This window comes from Acipenser ruthenus, chromosome 21 (genome assembly GCF_902713425.1).
Source record: "Acipenser ruthenus chromosome 21, fAciRut3.2 maternal haplotype, whole genome shotgun sequence".
Classification (NCBI taxonomy): domain Eukaryota; kingdom Metazoa; phylum Chordata; class Actinopteri; order Acipenseriformes; family Acipenseridae; genus Acipenser; species Acipenser ruthenus.
The window spans coordinates 24,603,226-24,617,305 of NC_081209.1; the positions used below are offsets into that span (position 1 = coordinate 24,603,226).

General features: G+C 38.0%; 1 protein-coding gene across 1 annotated transcript in view; it reads right to left on the reverse strand.

Moving 5' to 3' along the window:
- LOC117429648 (DNA-binding protein RFX7-like) overlaps positions 1–14,080 on the reverse strand; it is a 42,041-nt gene that overhangs the window by 12,467 nt on the left and 15,494 nt on the right. Inside the window, exons 2-4 of the mRNA XM_058995178.1 lie at positions 7,857–7,890; positions 393–478; positions 179–301 (exon numbers count right to left, since the gene is read on the reverse strand). Of these exons, the coding sequence (XP_058851161.1) occupies positions 179–301; positions 393–478; positions 7,857–7,890 (243 nt within the window). The remainder of the gene's footprint in view (positions 1–178; positions 302–392; positions 479–7,856; positions 7,891–14,080) is intronic.

The window sequence follows — 14,080 nt, forward strand, 5'->3', positions numbered from 1 at the left end:
AACCAGCTGCTACAGTGATTTAGTACAATACATTTTTTAATCTATTAAGTTAATAAGTGGTCCAAAAATCCATTTGGACACGCAACCAAGAGACTCAAAAGTGAAACGTGAAGGTAAAGGTATAAAAGGTATAGATCCTGTCGTTGTGTATTTGGTTACTGTATGTAGCAGCACTTACTTGTATTCATCATAGACTTCTTGCTTGGGGAGAGAAGTTTCTGGGTGTTCCTCTAGGTGATTTCGGATCCAGTTAAACGCATGCATTTGCTGAGTGCGGCTGGATGACATGGAGCTCTGATCACTGGAGCCGAAAGAGAATTGGAAAGCATTAGCAAAAAATATATTTGAGACAGCCAGCAAAGGTGCTCACAAAACAAGAGTCAAAATCTTACCTTTTGTCATTGCCACTGTTGGGACCAGAAGGCAACTTAAGGTAGAGGTAGAGTTTTTCGATGTCTGTAAACTTCTCAACATCTTGCTGTAAAAGACACGAGTAGGAAAGAGCATGAACAAAGCGAACAGCGCAATTTCTAATCCAAGATTAACAGCCAAAATTGCATTCAAATAGGACGGAATTTTCCATCAAGTTTTGTTAATAGTACCTATGTAAATGATCAAATCTTTTGCCTTATCAATAAATATCAAACTGCAAAACAGGCGTACCATTCAAGATGTCTCAATAAAAGGCCCATGAAGGTTTGTACAAGAAATGTGCCTCCTAGTTTCAGATATTAACTTTGCAGCCAGCTTGCCTACACTGGTTTATCACTGCTGCCCATATTCCATATACCAGTGGCAAGCCTGCACATCTCTCTACAAAGAAGCAACAGAGATACACACCATGGAAACATGATTGCCATAAAAATGTGTTTCAACAGGTGAAGCAATCGCTCTCTCAAATAATTAAACATGGCCATCAATTTCTACTTGAGATACTAAAACTGTCATCAGAAAAAGGAGGGTAGAGTTAACATTTAGATTACAGTACTGCTTAAGTGAATAAAAAAAACAAAAACATTTTGCTTTGGGGCTATTGCTGTGTAGCATTGTAAGTAATAAGAGACTATGATACCTACAAAGTGTAGCTTGAACCAGAACTAATTGAGAGTGAGTGTGAGAGAGAGTGTGCGTGCCTGAAAAGGGGAGATTAAAAAATAGTGCTTTGTTATTTGCCCAACTTTACAAGAAGTTTTTGGGATACCAAATTGAGAAAATAACCAGCATATAGCAATTAGATCAATTCCTGGTTTTACTATGAGTTTAATAAGACACACCTGAGCTTGTTACCTATACACCGTGGCTAATCAAGCTCATAGTAAAACCTGGAATGGGTAAAACTGCTATGCAATAGGAGTGAGTGTTATTTCCATTCCTGATATGGAGCAGTGACTAAAAAGAACTCAGTATGGAATAGAACTTTATATCAAGAGTGAACAGCGAGAGCATCTAATGTAGCCCCACGATGCCAAAACTGATGCCAGGATACAAGCCACCCCAGTTCCAGATGGAAACACTGTATTTCTAAGGCACTGCAAGACAGGAAAGTCTCGCTGGCAAGACTTGTTGAAACAAACCATTGTTTACATGGACTGCAGAGAATAACCCAGCAGGAACTTTTGACAAATTAAAAACGCATTTTAGCAATTAGCACTTTCTGTGAGCCTTAGTAAATAAATAAATAAATTAATAAGCAAGCACCTGATGAATTGACTGGGTGAGACAGCTGGGGAAGCACAACTTGCGTGCGTCCAAATCTGTAGGGATTTACAAGTTGCGGTGCAGTCTGTAACAGCTCAGAAGTGCTATGTTTGCAGTACGGCTGTGGTGCTAAAAGGCAATGGAATTTAATATCTAAATAAGGATTACCCCCCCCACCACATCGAGCTCATCAATGATCAAATCCATACACTGCTGTAATCTTAAAGAAAATTACAAAACAAACACAAATAATAACTTTGTACTACCTATAAACATATTTACCTAAAAAAATACAAGTTTTATCAGGCGCCTTTTTCCAGCACCATAAAAATTGTGATGTTACCTAAAGCCATTGTGTGTGTGTGCACGCGCGCGCACACACACACACACACACACACACACACACACACACACACACACACGCACACACGCACACACGCACACACGCACACACGCACACACGCACACACGCACACACGCACACACGCACGCACACACACAAACAGGGGCCTTGTTTTCTTGCATTAATCTGCTTACTTAAAATCTGTTTAAAAGCATCAGTTTGCTGGATGCGGGTTACACCCAAATGCAATCTGAAAGGTCTGCAAGAGGCTGCAAGCCTATTAAAAGTCAGAGCAGTTATGGTGTTTACCATGTACTGTACACAGAGTGTAACAAACAGACAAGAACGACTGGTACATAAAGGCAGAACAGACATAACATTCAAGCTGAATGAGGATGCTAAACACCAATATAGCACTATGAGTTACACTATGAATTTGTCACAAACAAATGTTTACGCAACACTGTCACCTACATGACATGAACTGTATTTAAAATACTTTAAAAGGGTATATTAAATGAACAACTTATGCAAAATCAACCAATCACTGTTTGAACTGCATGAGATGATATATATATATATATATGCTAAAAACACAGGTTGCAGCATATCCAACACAATGTACCCAGAACTAATTGTCTTGTCTACAATGTACATTCTAAATTCATACTTTTTGATGAGAAATCTTTGCAACAGGATTTATAAAGAACAGCACAGACTTTCTTTATGTAAAGTTTTACAGCTTTTCTGTTACGAGCAAGGTCTGGCTTAGTGGCAGCACTGATCTGACCAGACAAGTGCCCATTCTCCTCATGAATGCCTGTCTCCAGGGACAGCAAAGGGAAGAGGAACCCAAGTTGCCTGCGAATAACATTTGCAGCAGCATAGATCGCTGAAGTCGTTGCAAAACAGGGCTCATCTTGAAAATGGGATTAGGGATGTAAACGGGAGATTAAAAAGAACAAATAACAGCACGAGAGAAGAAACACCACTGGTAACACTGTTGCCATCTTGTGATTCACTGCCCATCTGCTCCACACAAGTCCCTAACCGTCTCCAGATGCACAACTTTTTTTTTTTTTTGGCAAGGAATGTCACACACACACACACACACACAGAGCTCAGCATACTGGCTCAATGCACCAATGCAATTCACTTCTTGCCTGGACTTCATCCCAGAGTCGCCAGTTAGACTGGGGATCCGAATTCACCTAAACAATGCAATGCATTGTGCTGATGCTTCCCTTAATAATCAACTACCCTGCACCAGTGTATCACTGTGGGGGTGGGGGTAGCTCTCCCCTGATCCACAATTTGAATGGATTCAGGGCTGGGCTATACACCAAGAAATCCCAGTATTGGAATATTTACCAGTTATCAAAAAATCAACCTTTACAGTATATCCTGCTGTAATAAGCAGTGTTTAACAGTTTAGCAGTTACAAACTTGAAGTTCCTAGGGGAAATGCTCCCTTGACCCACAAGGTGGTCAATTCCCAGCTCCTTCGTGTTAGGGGGCTGTTGTGGTGGAGGTCTGTATTTATGATTGTGTATTACACTGCTGCACCACTGACAAAGCTAACCAATGTCACTCTGGGTTCCACATAGATGCCTGTAAATCAGAGAAAAAAAGTTCCAAGAAAAGACCAAGACAAAGAAACCTTAACTCTGAGGAAAGATGGCTGGTGCCTGTTAAACATCAACATGCAGTTGGGCCCTGAGGTAGAATCACTAAAGAGCCTTCCAACACTGGGCATCAAACGGAATAAAGAAGATGATGAGGCGGAGCAGGAATAATTTACATTCTGCACGAGTAGAAGGGAACAGGAGAGAGATTCTAGCTCCAGGCAGAACTCTGCTACACAGACTTGAGAAAAAAAAATACTATCTGTGCAGTACCACTGTCTCCTGCACTGCTGCAGCTGTAACTACACCAAATACTGAACTACTTTTTAATTATATCAAGCACTTTATCCACAACATAAAATACATTAAATAATAAAATCCCCAACATTAAGACAGATAATGGTTAGAAATGAAATCAGATTTAAAAAAGGGGCTGCTGTCTGCATCGTTAATGCACTTAAAGATGAACTGATCTATTGGCTCAGTCTTCAAATCTCCGAAGAAAAACAATCTCTCCACAACAAAGACTGACCCACGAAGGGGTTAGCAAAGACAGACATATCATCTGAACCGAACAGAAAGCAAGCGATCTGTCTAAGCCAATTTTTAGCATTAGAATAATTAAAAAAAATTAAAATAATAAAAACGGCTCTTAATAATAATAATAATAATAATAATAATAATAATAATAATAATAATAATAATAATATTTCAATACAAGATTTAGCATTTCACTGAAGGCACTATTAATCCCAGCAATACTTAATCCGTAAACAAACAGAATTGATGGTTAAGCCAACATAAACAAGCTTTGTTTTCATAGTATTTGCCTGAGGCAATAACTGCAGAGAGAGAGAGAGAGAGAGAGAGAGAGAGAGAGAGAGAGAGAGAGAGAGAGAGAGAGGAGAGAGAGAGAGCGAGAGAGCGAGGAGTGTACTATGGACAATGTGCTTGTGTGCTGCAGTTTAAAAGGACAAACAAAAGCTAGGATACCTACTTATTGACCGAAAGGGCATATTTTGAATCACTATGGCAACAATAAAGACTTGACATACAGATTTAAGAGCATATCCCTGAAATATTGAATGTAATTGTGCACATGATAAAACTGGGTTTACTAGACTAAAGACTTATTCCCAGCAGGCAAATCAGTCAGCCCTACAGTCAACTGTTGTCAAGCACTTTCAAAATCTTTATTACAATCCACCAATTAGCAGGCCCTGATGGTTTGAAATGTCTGTTGCTACATTAACGAGACCCTTGCTTTAAAAAAACAACCAGGACAATAATCTAGACCTAAAAGTTTAACATTATCCAGGTTGCTAGTGCACAAACTGGTGTATCATTTAGGCAGGTTAGTTGGTGAAATTTATTGGTAGAAGAAAATATCTATTTAAAAAAGCAGTTTAGTTTCTACTGCAAAGGAGGTAATAATGCCCCCTGTCTACCATTAATTATTCCGAAATCCAAGGCTAATTACATTTTTCAATCTTATTCTCATAACCGTTATTAATTGCACAACAAAAAGAAACCGATTAACACTAACAATTAAAAAATCTTTGAGAAAAAGATGGGCTCAGCTAAAAAGCAGTAGGATCTCAAAATAAACGGGTGGCGTCTTTCAGGGACAAAAAAAAAAATAATTGAATTTGTTTTTATTTTAATCCGATACTTGTGTGACAGCGATTTGACTGCATTGCATTTTTGGGGGTGCAGTCACTACTGGTCTGGGAAGAGAATGGCCAAATTTAGCCAGGCGACTGCAAGCCAGACGTACTAAAAACCGGAGGATCTGTTTTTGCACTTTGTGTGTCTCTCGTCTGGAAATCCCCCTTCGTTAACCCTTGGAGAGCTAGGCGTGGAGTAACACATCACCCACTGAGTGAAACTGACAAACTGCCAACGTGCATTTTTGCCCTGGATACGGCACCAATTACAAAGCGGTTTCTAAGAATAGATGCGTTTTCCCCATCTTTTCTATTCGCTTGTTTGTTGCTAGGGGAACCGAAGCTCATGAATGGCTAAAGTTATCAGCCACTAAGCAGCAGTAGTGAGGCAAAAAAAGGTAAATTAAAGCGATGTAATCCTCTCATGCAGCCCACTGGCTGTCAGCCGGGATTCAACGTCCGAGACAGAGAGACAGTGAGGACAGGGCTGGGAGAGGTTTAAAAAAAAAAAAAAAAGTAAACAAACACACACACAAAGGCATGCTACACAAGGACAGTGCTTTAAAAGAGAGGCTATAGAATGTTCAACCTCAACCACACGGGACCTTTATTTAAAAAATGGCTAATAGTTATTTCAAACTGGGAATAAAATATAAAATATAAAAAATAAATAAATAAAAGTCGGATTGAAAAAGAAATAAAATATGTAATTTCTCTCTCTCTGTCTATATTCATTACAGATTTTCTTAATACTGAACTGAATGTAAAAAATGTAGGTTTATTCATATTATATACATTATATTCAAATATAAAAAGTACTACTAAAAATATATTATATATAAATACACATTATTATTATTATTTGTGCCAAAATACCCCATAATATTTGACTTGAAGGAATAATACAGATATTACTTAAATGGCATTTTTCATAGTTTGTAGATGTTCACAGAAAATGTTTCTTCTATCTGCCTTTCCCCAGGGGCATGGTAAATCAGCTGCATTCATTCAGACAGATGGACAGAGATATTCCCTTGCCTTACCCAGCACAGGTGCTCTTTAATACTCCCTTGCTACAAGTACGATGATGCACTGAAATCAGTTTGTGCACCTTGGTATTGTTTCATAAAAATCCCAACCTCAAGTCATAATGCGATTACTTCAGTATTCCCTGTTTATTATTCTGTATTTATTGCAGCCTTTGAACCCGTTTTGCCAATGCTATCAGTAGCTTGCTATGGAAGCTGTCCTGCTTTTCCTGGTTCAGTCTGCCTACCTTCCTTAATAGGGCTGAACAGGCAGGAAGCCCTTCAGACAGTCAACACTAGTTCAAGTCAGATTTCTGGCATTTAAAAAAAAAAAAGTTTTGTTTTACAATGTCATTGCCTCTTTAGATTACAGTAATGTCACTACATTAAAAAAAAACCCACCCATTTCCTAAAATGTCTTTAGGTGTGGAAATAAAGTAAAATAAAATGGTATTTATTTTTTGATAAAATAACATAAATTGATTTGGGTTTAGTAAGCTTTCAGAAAAGCAAAGTAAACACTCACAAACATAGTAGTACCTGCTCTTTGTGTGGCCTCCAGAATTCTTTGAGAACACGTTTTCAAAAACGGAACCCTTATGGAATACAGCTCTGAAATAAAACCTGAATGACTGATGCAAGAATTCCTGTAAGGCTGCAACATCAAATGAGGTGATAAAGACACTCAGGGTTGGTTGGGGTTGTACGCATTTCAAGATACACATTCAAGACTTGCAGTCATGAGATTTTCTTTTCTTTGGGGCTGTTATACAGTACTGCAAAAAAAGTCTGATTTTTTTTTTTAACCTTTTTTTCTTTTCTTGTGATGGGCTGTATAGGAAATGGTGCAACACATGAGTTCTGGATGGGGATATATTTACTGGTAAAGCTCAAGAACAACCAGCTGCCTTTACCACTAAGCTTTCGGTAAATGTCCGAAAAACAATATATTTCTGTATTATTCCGGACCGTTACCACCTTACTTGGTCAATTTTGACAGTTGCCAGTAAAACATAAGTTACCAGACCCTGACTTTTACCGTAACATACATTAATTGTTAATACAGTGTGTACTTGTGTTTGACAGGGCCAGGGTTAACTCGGAGGAATGATAGTACAGATCTGAGAATTACAAAGGGAGTCTGAAGGAAGCAGGTGAATGGCGGAAGGAGGTATCTGCAAAGCCATCCTGCATTTCTTGCAGATTAGTGCATGAGCATTGTGAGGTTCTGAAGCAGAATACACTGGATTTACATAAGTCAATATTGGTGTGTTGCAGCACACTGTTTTACTTTTTGCTGTTTCTTCAGTCACTGTATAACTGTACCAGGTTTCCTATCTATATCTATTTTATAATGCAAATCACTTTTTTTCAACGCTTTAGCAGCACAACATCTCGAACTCCACAGAGAACACATAAATGGTTTTAAAATGTCCCAGTGTGATTTGGACAAAAATAATATGCAGTACAAGATGGTTATTACTAAATTACTCACCAATATGCTCTCCACTTTTGATTGTACAGATTTGCTGTAAGAAAAAAAAAGAACAAAACATTAAGACAAATTATAATGCTCTTGAAAATGTATTGCTTACAATATTAAAGAGACACACACTGTACATATAGGCACTTCTGTGTAAAGGTGTTCTTTTTATTAACTTCATTAAGAATGAAGCAACTGGGAACAGTCCACTCGTATCTTAAAGTATAGCAGGTCGTTTTATGTGCAAATTGAAATAATTAAATAAAATGTGTGAAAGACAGATTATGACTGCACACACAGGTACAAAAATAGAAATGCATTAAAATACTATAAAAGGAAGGCAACGTCTTAAAAAAAAAAAAAAAAATAATAATAATAATTCCAATCCTTTGAACTTGAAAATTTGAGATTGATTCCAGACTACAACTCTCCATGGCTGGGTTATTTCAGTGCCGTGCAACTTGCATCGGGAACATTGCTAATCAGGCATTGTGATCAAGACGTATATTTACATAATTCACATAATTCCATCTAAAAGCCTGCAGGATGGCAGCCGATTCATTTCAGCAGACTTGCACACAGCATGGGGTAATGGGGCAGGTTTGTCACATGAGAGGCCTGCGGATGGACTTGATCCACCACCCAATACAAATACATTTCAGGCTGCAGTCGAAGCAGGCGAAGTTCACTGCTGCAACAGTCCCTTTGCTAAATCGGTTCTTATATGTAATTTACTTTGGCTGTGTTTGTCCTCTATCTGACTCACAGATTGATAGCCAATACACGAGCTAGAAAATGGATGATGTCCCTTTAAAAACTCGGAGTGCTTCTTTCAAGAGACTTACAGGGGTTAGTTGGTGTACGTGATTAAAGGCTTAGCTGGCTAAGTAATTCTGAGTCAGGTGTCATCTGTATGTGACCAGAAAGAGAATCCAGTTGCAGGACAGTGTTAATAAAACTAAAAGCAGGTGCATGCTGAGACCTGAGAGCCTCCAATGGAAGTCAATTCAGTGGTCAGAATCCCACTACCTTCACGTGTGTTTACGGGAACAATTAGAAACGTTGAGTTTGTCTGAACAAAAACAAAGCACCTCTGGGGACAAAATGCAAGGGAATGGCATATCTGATCAAATGGATTGAAAAAGTAAAATGGTTACAGTAAGTGATAAAAACCTGCATCATTAAAACAACGTGGCAGTGAAAGAGTTCATTTTTTACAACCCTGGTATGGAACACATTTTAGAAAAATGATGCAACACAGCTGTTGACCAAACATTAGGACAATAACACAAAATGAACTGTCTCTATACTGCAGCCAGAAATCAAGGTCAAGGTTGCCAACACTTTTAGCATGTGGTTTATAGAACCGTGTCAATATGAAGTCCCTACCTCAACTGGTGAAAGGATATGCAGGGTTTGCCACTGTGGCGGTGGCCGATTTCAAAACTGTACCATAACCACAATCACAGCTAAACTATTCAAATCTAAAGTGGTGGGAGAGGGCAATGCTAAGCAACACTATTTTTTTTTGAAAATCGGTGGATAGCCAATAAACACCAGAAAAACTGTGGAAATGGTTAATCAATTCACGGTGACTTTACCCTTTTCCCATTAAAAAATAAAACCTACTACAAAAATAATAATAAATGCATTTCCCAGTGCTGCTGGGCAATGTCCCGCCTTCCTGACTTGTATCTATCATTGATTCGTTCTGAATACTTTAAACCCACCCCAACTACTGAGTGACAGCACATTCCTACATTCCTATTGGAGACTCTTCTTGTGAGATTTAAAACGAGATTACAATCAGGAATGGATTTTGCTGGCAGGATTTAAAGCTGTATTACAGTTAAAATGCAGAGGATTTAAAAGAGAATTGTGGCGAAATGTAAAAAAAAAAAAAAAAAAAAAAAAATGCCTACACACAAAAAAACCCAGAAGCATGTGCCCGTCACCATAAGGATTTCGTTGTGGAAGACAGCAAAGGAAAGAAGGTACAACTTATTTGGAAATTCATTTTAGAAAGTAACCGAAAACATTAATTTCATCCAATATATCAAAAACAAAAGTTCCAAAAACCTGATTGACATAAAACTCGGAAATAGCTAAAAATAAGCACTGAAAAATACAATTAATAAAACTGAAAAACAGAAGCCCTAATTATAAGACATGACACTGTTTTTTTATGGCTTACAAACACTGTACCACAACGTAATTATACTGACATAAGGTTTCTGAATATTAAATAAGGGATGTAAAAAAAAAAAAAACTGGCACGCCAAAAAAAAAAAAATAATAACTCTGTTCCTATTTATATTCTCAGATCATATGTATTTATCTATCTCCCAATAACCCTCTGGCTCTATTTTAATGACTTAAACAGTGGCAGATCCAAATACCACCAATCTTTAATTCCAACCCCAGGGGTGATTTACTGACCCACTTATCAATATTACTACATGCAATAAAAAACACAGTTAAATGAGGAAGGTTTGTGTTTATATAAAATTGGATGGTGTTGTGTTTAGATGCCACAGCTAACCAGGGTGCAGCATGAGGTTTTCAATCAGTTTAACTCAATCTGCTGTGCTAATCCTGAGTGTTCAAGGCAGCTGCTGGGGTGTAGAATTAGGTTGATAAATTAACTTTTCTTTGTATTTCAATGATGTTTTTTTGTTTCGTCTCTACTGAAAGACTCGGTTAAGATTGGTCATGGCTCGTGCTTATTAAGCTGCTAAGCGCAACGTATCTCTGGGTCTCCGGATTGTTGGATAGTTATATACTTAAGCCTCCCAGAGCAGAGCAATAAAACCGAGCGTTACTTTGAGTAAATGTATCACTAAGAGACAGATTACCCTGTGCACCGTTTGGTAGGAAATAAAAGCACAGTGCATACTGTGCAGCTGACTTAGCCTTTTATAAACAGCTCATGGAAATAGTTTTTAAAAGAACTGTAAATCAGATGTCTTATTGTCTATTGTTTTGATAGGAATGTTGATGACATCATTGCCCTTACAGGGTGTTGCTTTTTTTTTGTTTGTTTGTTTGTTTTGTCATCATAGGTCCAGGAAACACTTTCTGGATTTGCTTTCAAAGCCCTGCAAGAGCTCATCAGACACAGGGTCATGTCTGGAGTTTCCTTTCATTGAACTTGACGCATTTTTCTGGCTAATCTCATCTGCAGTCCCAAGGGGTACCTGATGCTTAGAAAAATCTAGCTTTCAGCCACATCGATTCCCATAATTTATGCTGGCAGATAAGCGTGGACAACAAGAGGTCATACTCTACTTGACACGGACACAGCCTCTGTGTGTTGAGAGAAGGTTTACATGAGGGTATGACCATCCATTAAAGCTGATGGCTTCTAATTAACAACGAACATAGAAGCTCAAAGGACAAACTGACCTGCCCTCCGCTGTGTTCTTACAATCCGTGCTACATTGCCAGTGCTACACTGCCAATGCAAACTTCTAGAAAATGTTTCTGCTTGTTGATTTTTACATTTTTCTTGGTCAGTGAGACAGACTACTGTCAAATCTTTTATTTAAACATTTTTAGGACTACAAATTATTATTATTTTAATCCTAAAATGTGTTAAGTTTTTATGCATATCCAAACCTACAGATTTAAAAATCTATGCATATTTAATTCCATTCCTGCCAAAAAGTGAGGTTTTGAAATGTGTACAATAATAACACACACAGATTTCTGTCTATGGATTACAGAATAATGAAACCACTTCAAACAAATCTGATAAATATTCAAAAACATTTAATTGTGAAGAGAATTTAGATTTTGGATGAAGTTTAAAATATGCATAAAAAAAGAGGTCACCAATTGAAAACTGGATTCCTCTTTCCCAAGATGTACACAGTGAGTATTGTCGTTGTGTGCAAGCCCAGACTGTTAATGCTGCTGCTCACTGTTCATGAAGCCTATTTACAAAGTATGTAAACAACAAGAGAGCAGGATGGGACAGCCCAGGCTGCTCAGTGTCTGTTTCCTCAGTATGGCTGCCTCGGGGAGAAAGAGGATTGCCTTCTCTGTCTCTATAAACCCTAGCAACTGAAAACAGCAGCACAGGCACAGCAAACACAAGGATGGCTGGAACATCAAAGCCTGTTCTCAATAGACCATGTGAATGAGCCGCCAGGCCTATTTTTCCTGCTTTAAGAAATTATACAGCATTTGGCTCCAGTCAGAAAGGCTCTTCCTCCCAAATCCATGTGCTACTGATGTGTTACACCCTTTTGGCACACATTAAAGCCAGAGTTAGGTTAGTGAGTGGCAAGGATCCACAGGCAACAGCCACAGAGTTCCACTTTACCGAGCAGGTGCTATTCATTCTCAGTGGAGGGGAGAGAATGAGAGGAGGGGCAAATTAACAATCAAACTGAGTCCAATAGAGTTGCCACATATATCCTGTGTGGGCCTGCATGTGTATAACAGGGCACTTAATACTGTAGCTGTGTGAGGAGTGGGCAGTATTGTGCTTTGTTGTCAAATAGAAATAATTTTCTCAATTAATATTTCAAAGTTGCAGTGTCCTACAGTAATGTTTAAAATCATCTTGGCCTTGTTCGAGGTTTAATTTTGTTCCTTTGTTTCACAGTTTCAGCTTACAGTAACTATCCTAAATATTTACAAACCGTTCCAATGTAATGGGGCACTACACTAATCCGATAACCAAAGATATCTCTAACTACAGTGAAACCACACATGCCTTGTTAATGGTCAACTTGGAATTAACTGGGTAGTCACATGTGACAAACTCTGGTAAAGTAAAACCATATTGGATGGACTGGAAATGATAAATAAAGGCAGTGTTGTTTACAAATCTTGTCCTTGTGATTTCTTTTTAGTGCTATCAACAGGTCATCTATTGCTAGAACAATTCCCTTTCCTGAACTGAACTGTACAGTACATCTTAATATACCTCGACAAACTCAGCAAAGGCAGCACTGCCACTGCCTAGGACATTTCCATTGTGTTCATTATGATCAACTGGACTGAAGTTTAACTGCATCATTTTTTTAACCAGGCTTTAGAAATCACAGGCTGAAGTGGTGGAATATCATTGAAACTGACAATTAACATTACGGAACAGTACAAATGATTCTTTAGATGCAAGTATGTAATCATGGAATATGTGATCCTATTAATCCTAATCTGGCATCCAGGCTGCTGAAAACAAGTCATCATGCTGCTGGTTATTTCCAAGCACTAATCATTGCAGAAAGAAATCAGGGTTAAAAAAATAAAGCTTAATTAAAATGGCAATCATGTGTGTTTTGCAGTAACAGGCCATTCATCTGTTTTAGTGAATTCCATGTGTTCATACTTACAAATGTCATGCAGAAACCTAGAAAGTCACATTACTTCAATATGGTAGCCATACTGGTCAAGGTCACTGTGAAAAAATATACAGCTCTATTCACAGTAGACAGAACATAAATAATAATTAAAGAAAATGTAAAATATGTATGGTTGCACCCAATATTAGACACCTAATATTACATATTTGTGTGCATTATACAACGTACTGAAGGGCAAATAGCATTTGCATGAGTTCACTTCAAAGTTGCATGAAAACGTGCAGGACTGATTCAACACTTCACACCTTGATCCATATTTACAATATGTCGTCAAGTGATAACGAGCAGCTTTCTCATCTCACTCGTAACTGGTTGACTGCTTTGAAGTCCCCAGTTTTGAAACACAAAAAGACAAGTTTAACTGCAGCAATACAAAAGCAAAGCAAATTTTGAAACAGATGGAGCTATTCAACATGATTTAGAGGGGGTGAAGTAGTCATTCGGGATATTTCTAAAGTCAGTACACAATTTTGAAAAGCAATGAAATTTGACTGGTAGAGCTACAACAGGATGGGCGACCAGGTAAATAGCCCTACAGCTGAAGCCTGTTAAGTGTATCGAATTAACTGCTTAAAATGAGTGCACCTGGTCTGAGAGAAGGGTCAAGACATCAAAATCAGGGAGACTGGACACATTCACAGGGACTCGCACACATCTTCAGATTGTTTATGCTCTTCACTTTCTAACCACCAACTTTAACCAAGCCATTTTAGGAAAAGATTGTATCAAGTTATTTATTACTTTGGCTTTAACTGCATGGTGCTTATGCCAGAACATCCTGTTTGTTACAAACCTAACAGTGTTTTAAAAAAAACAAACACAACAACACTACTAAAAACAGGTTTAATACAATTTAACAGT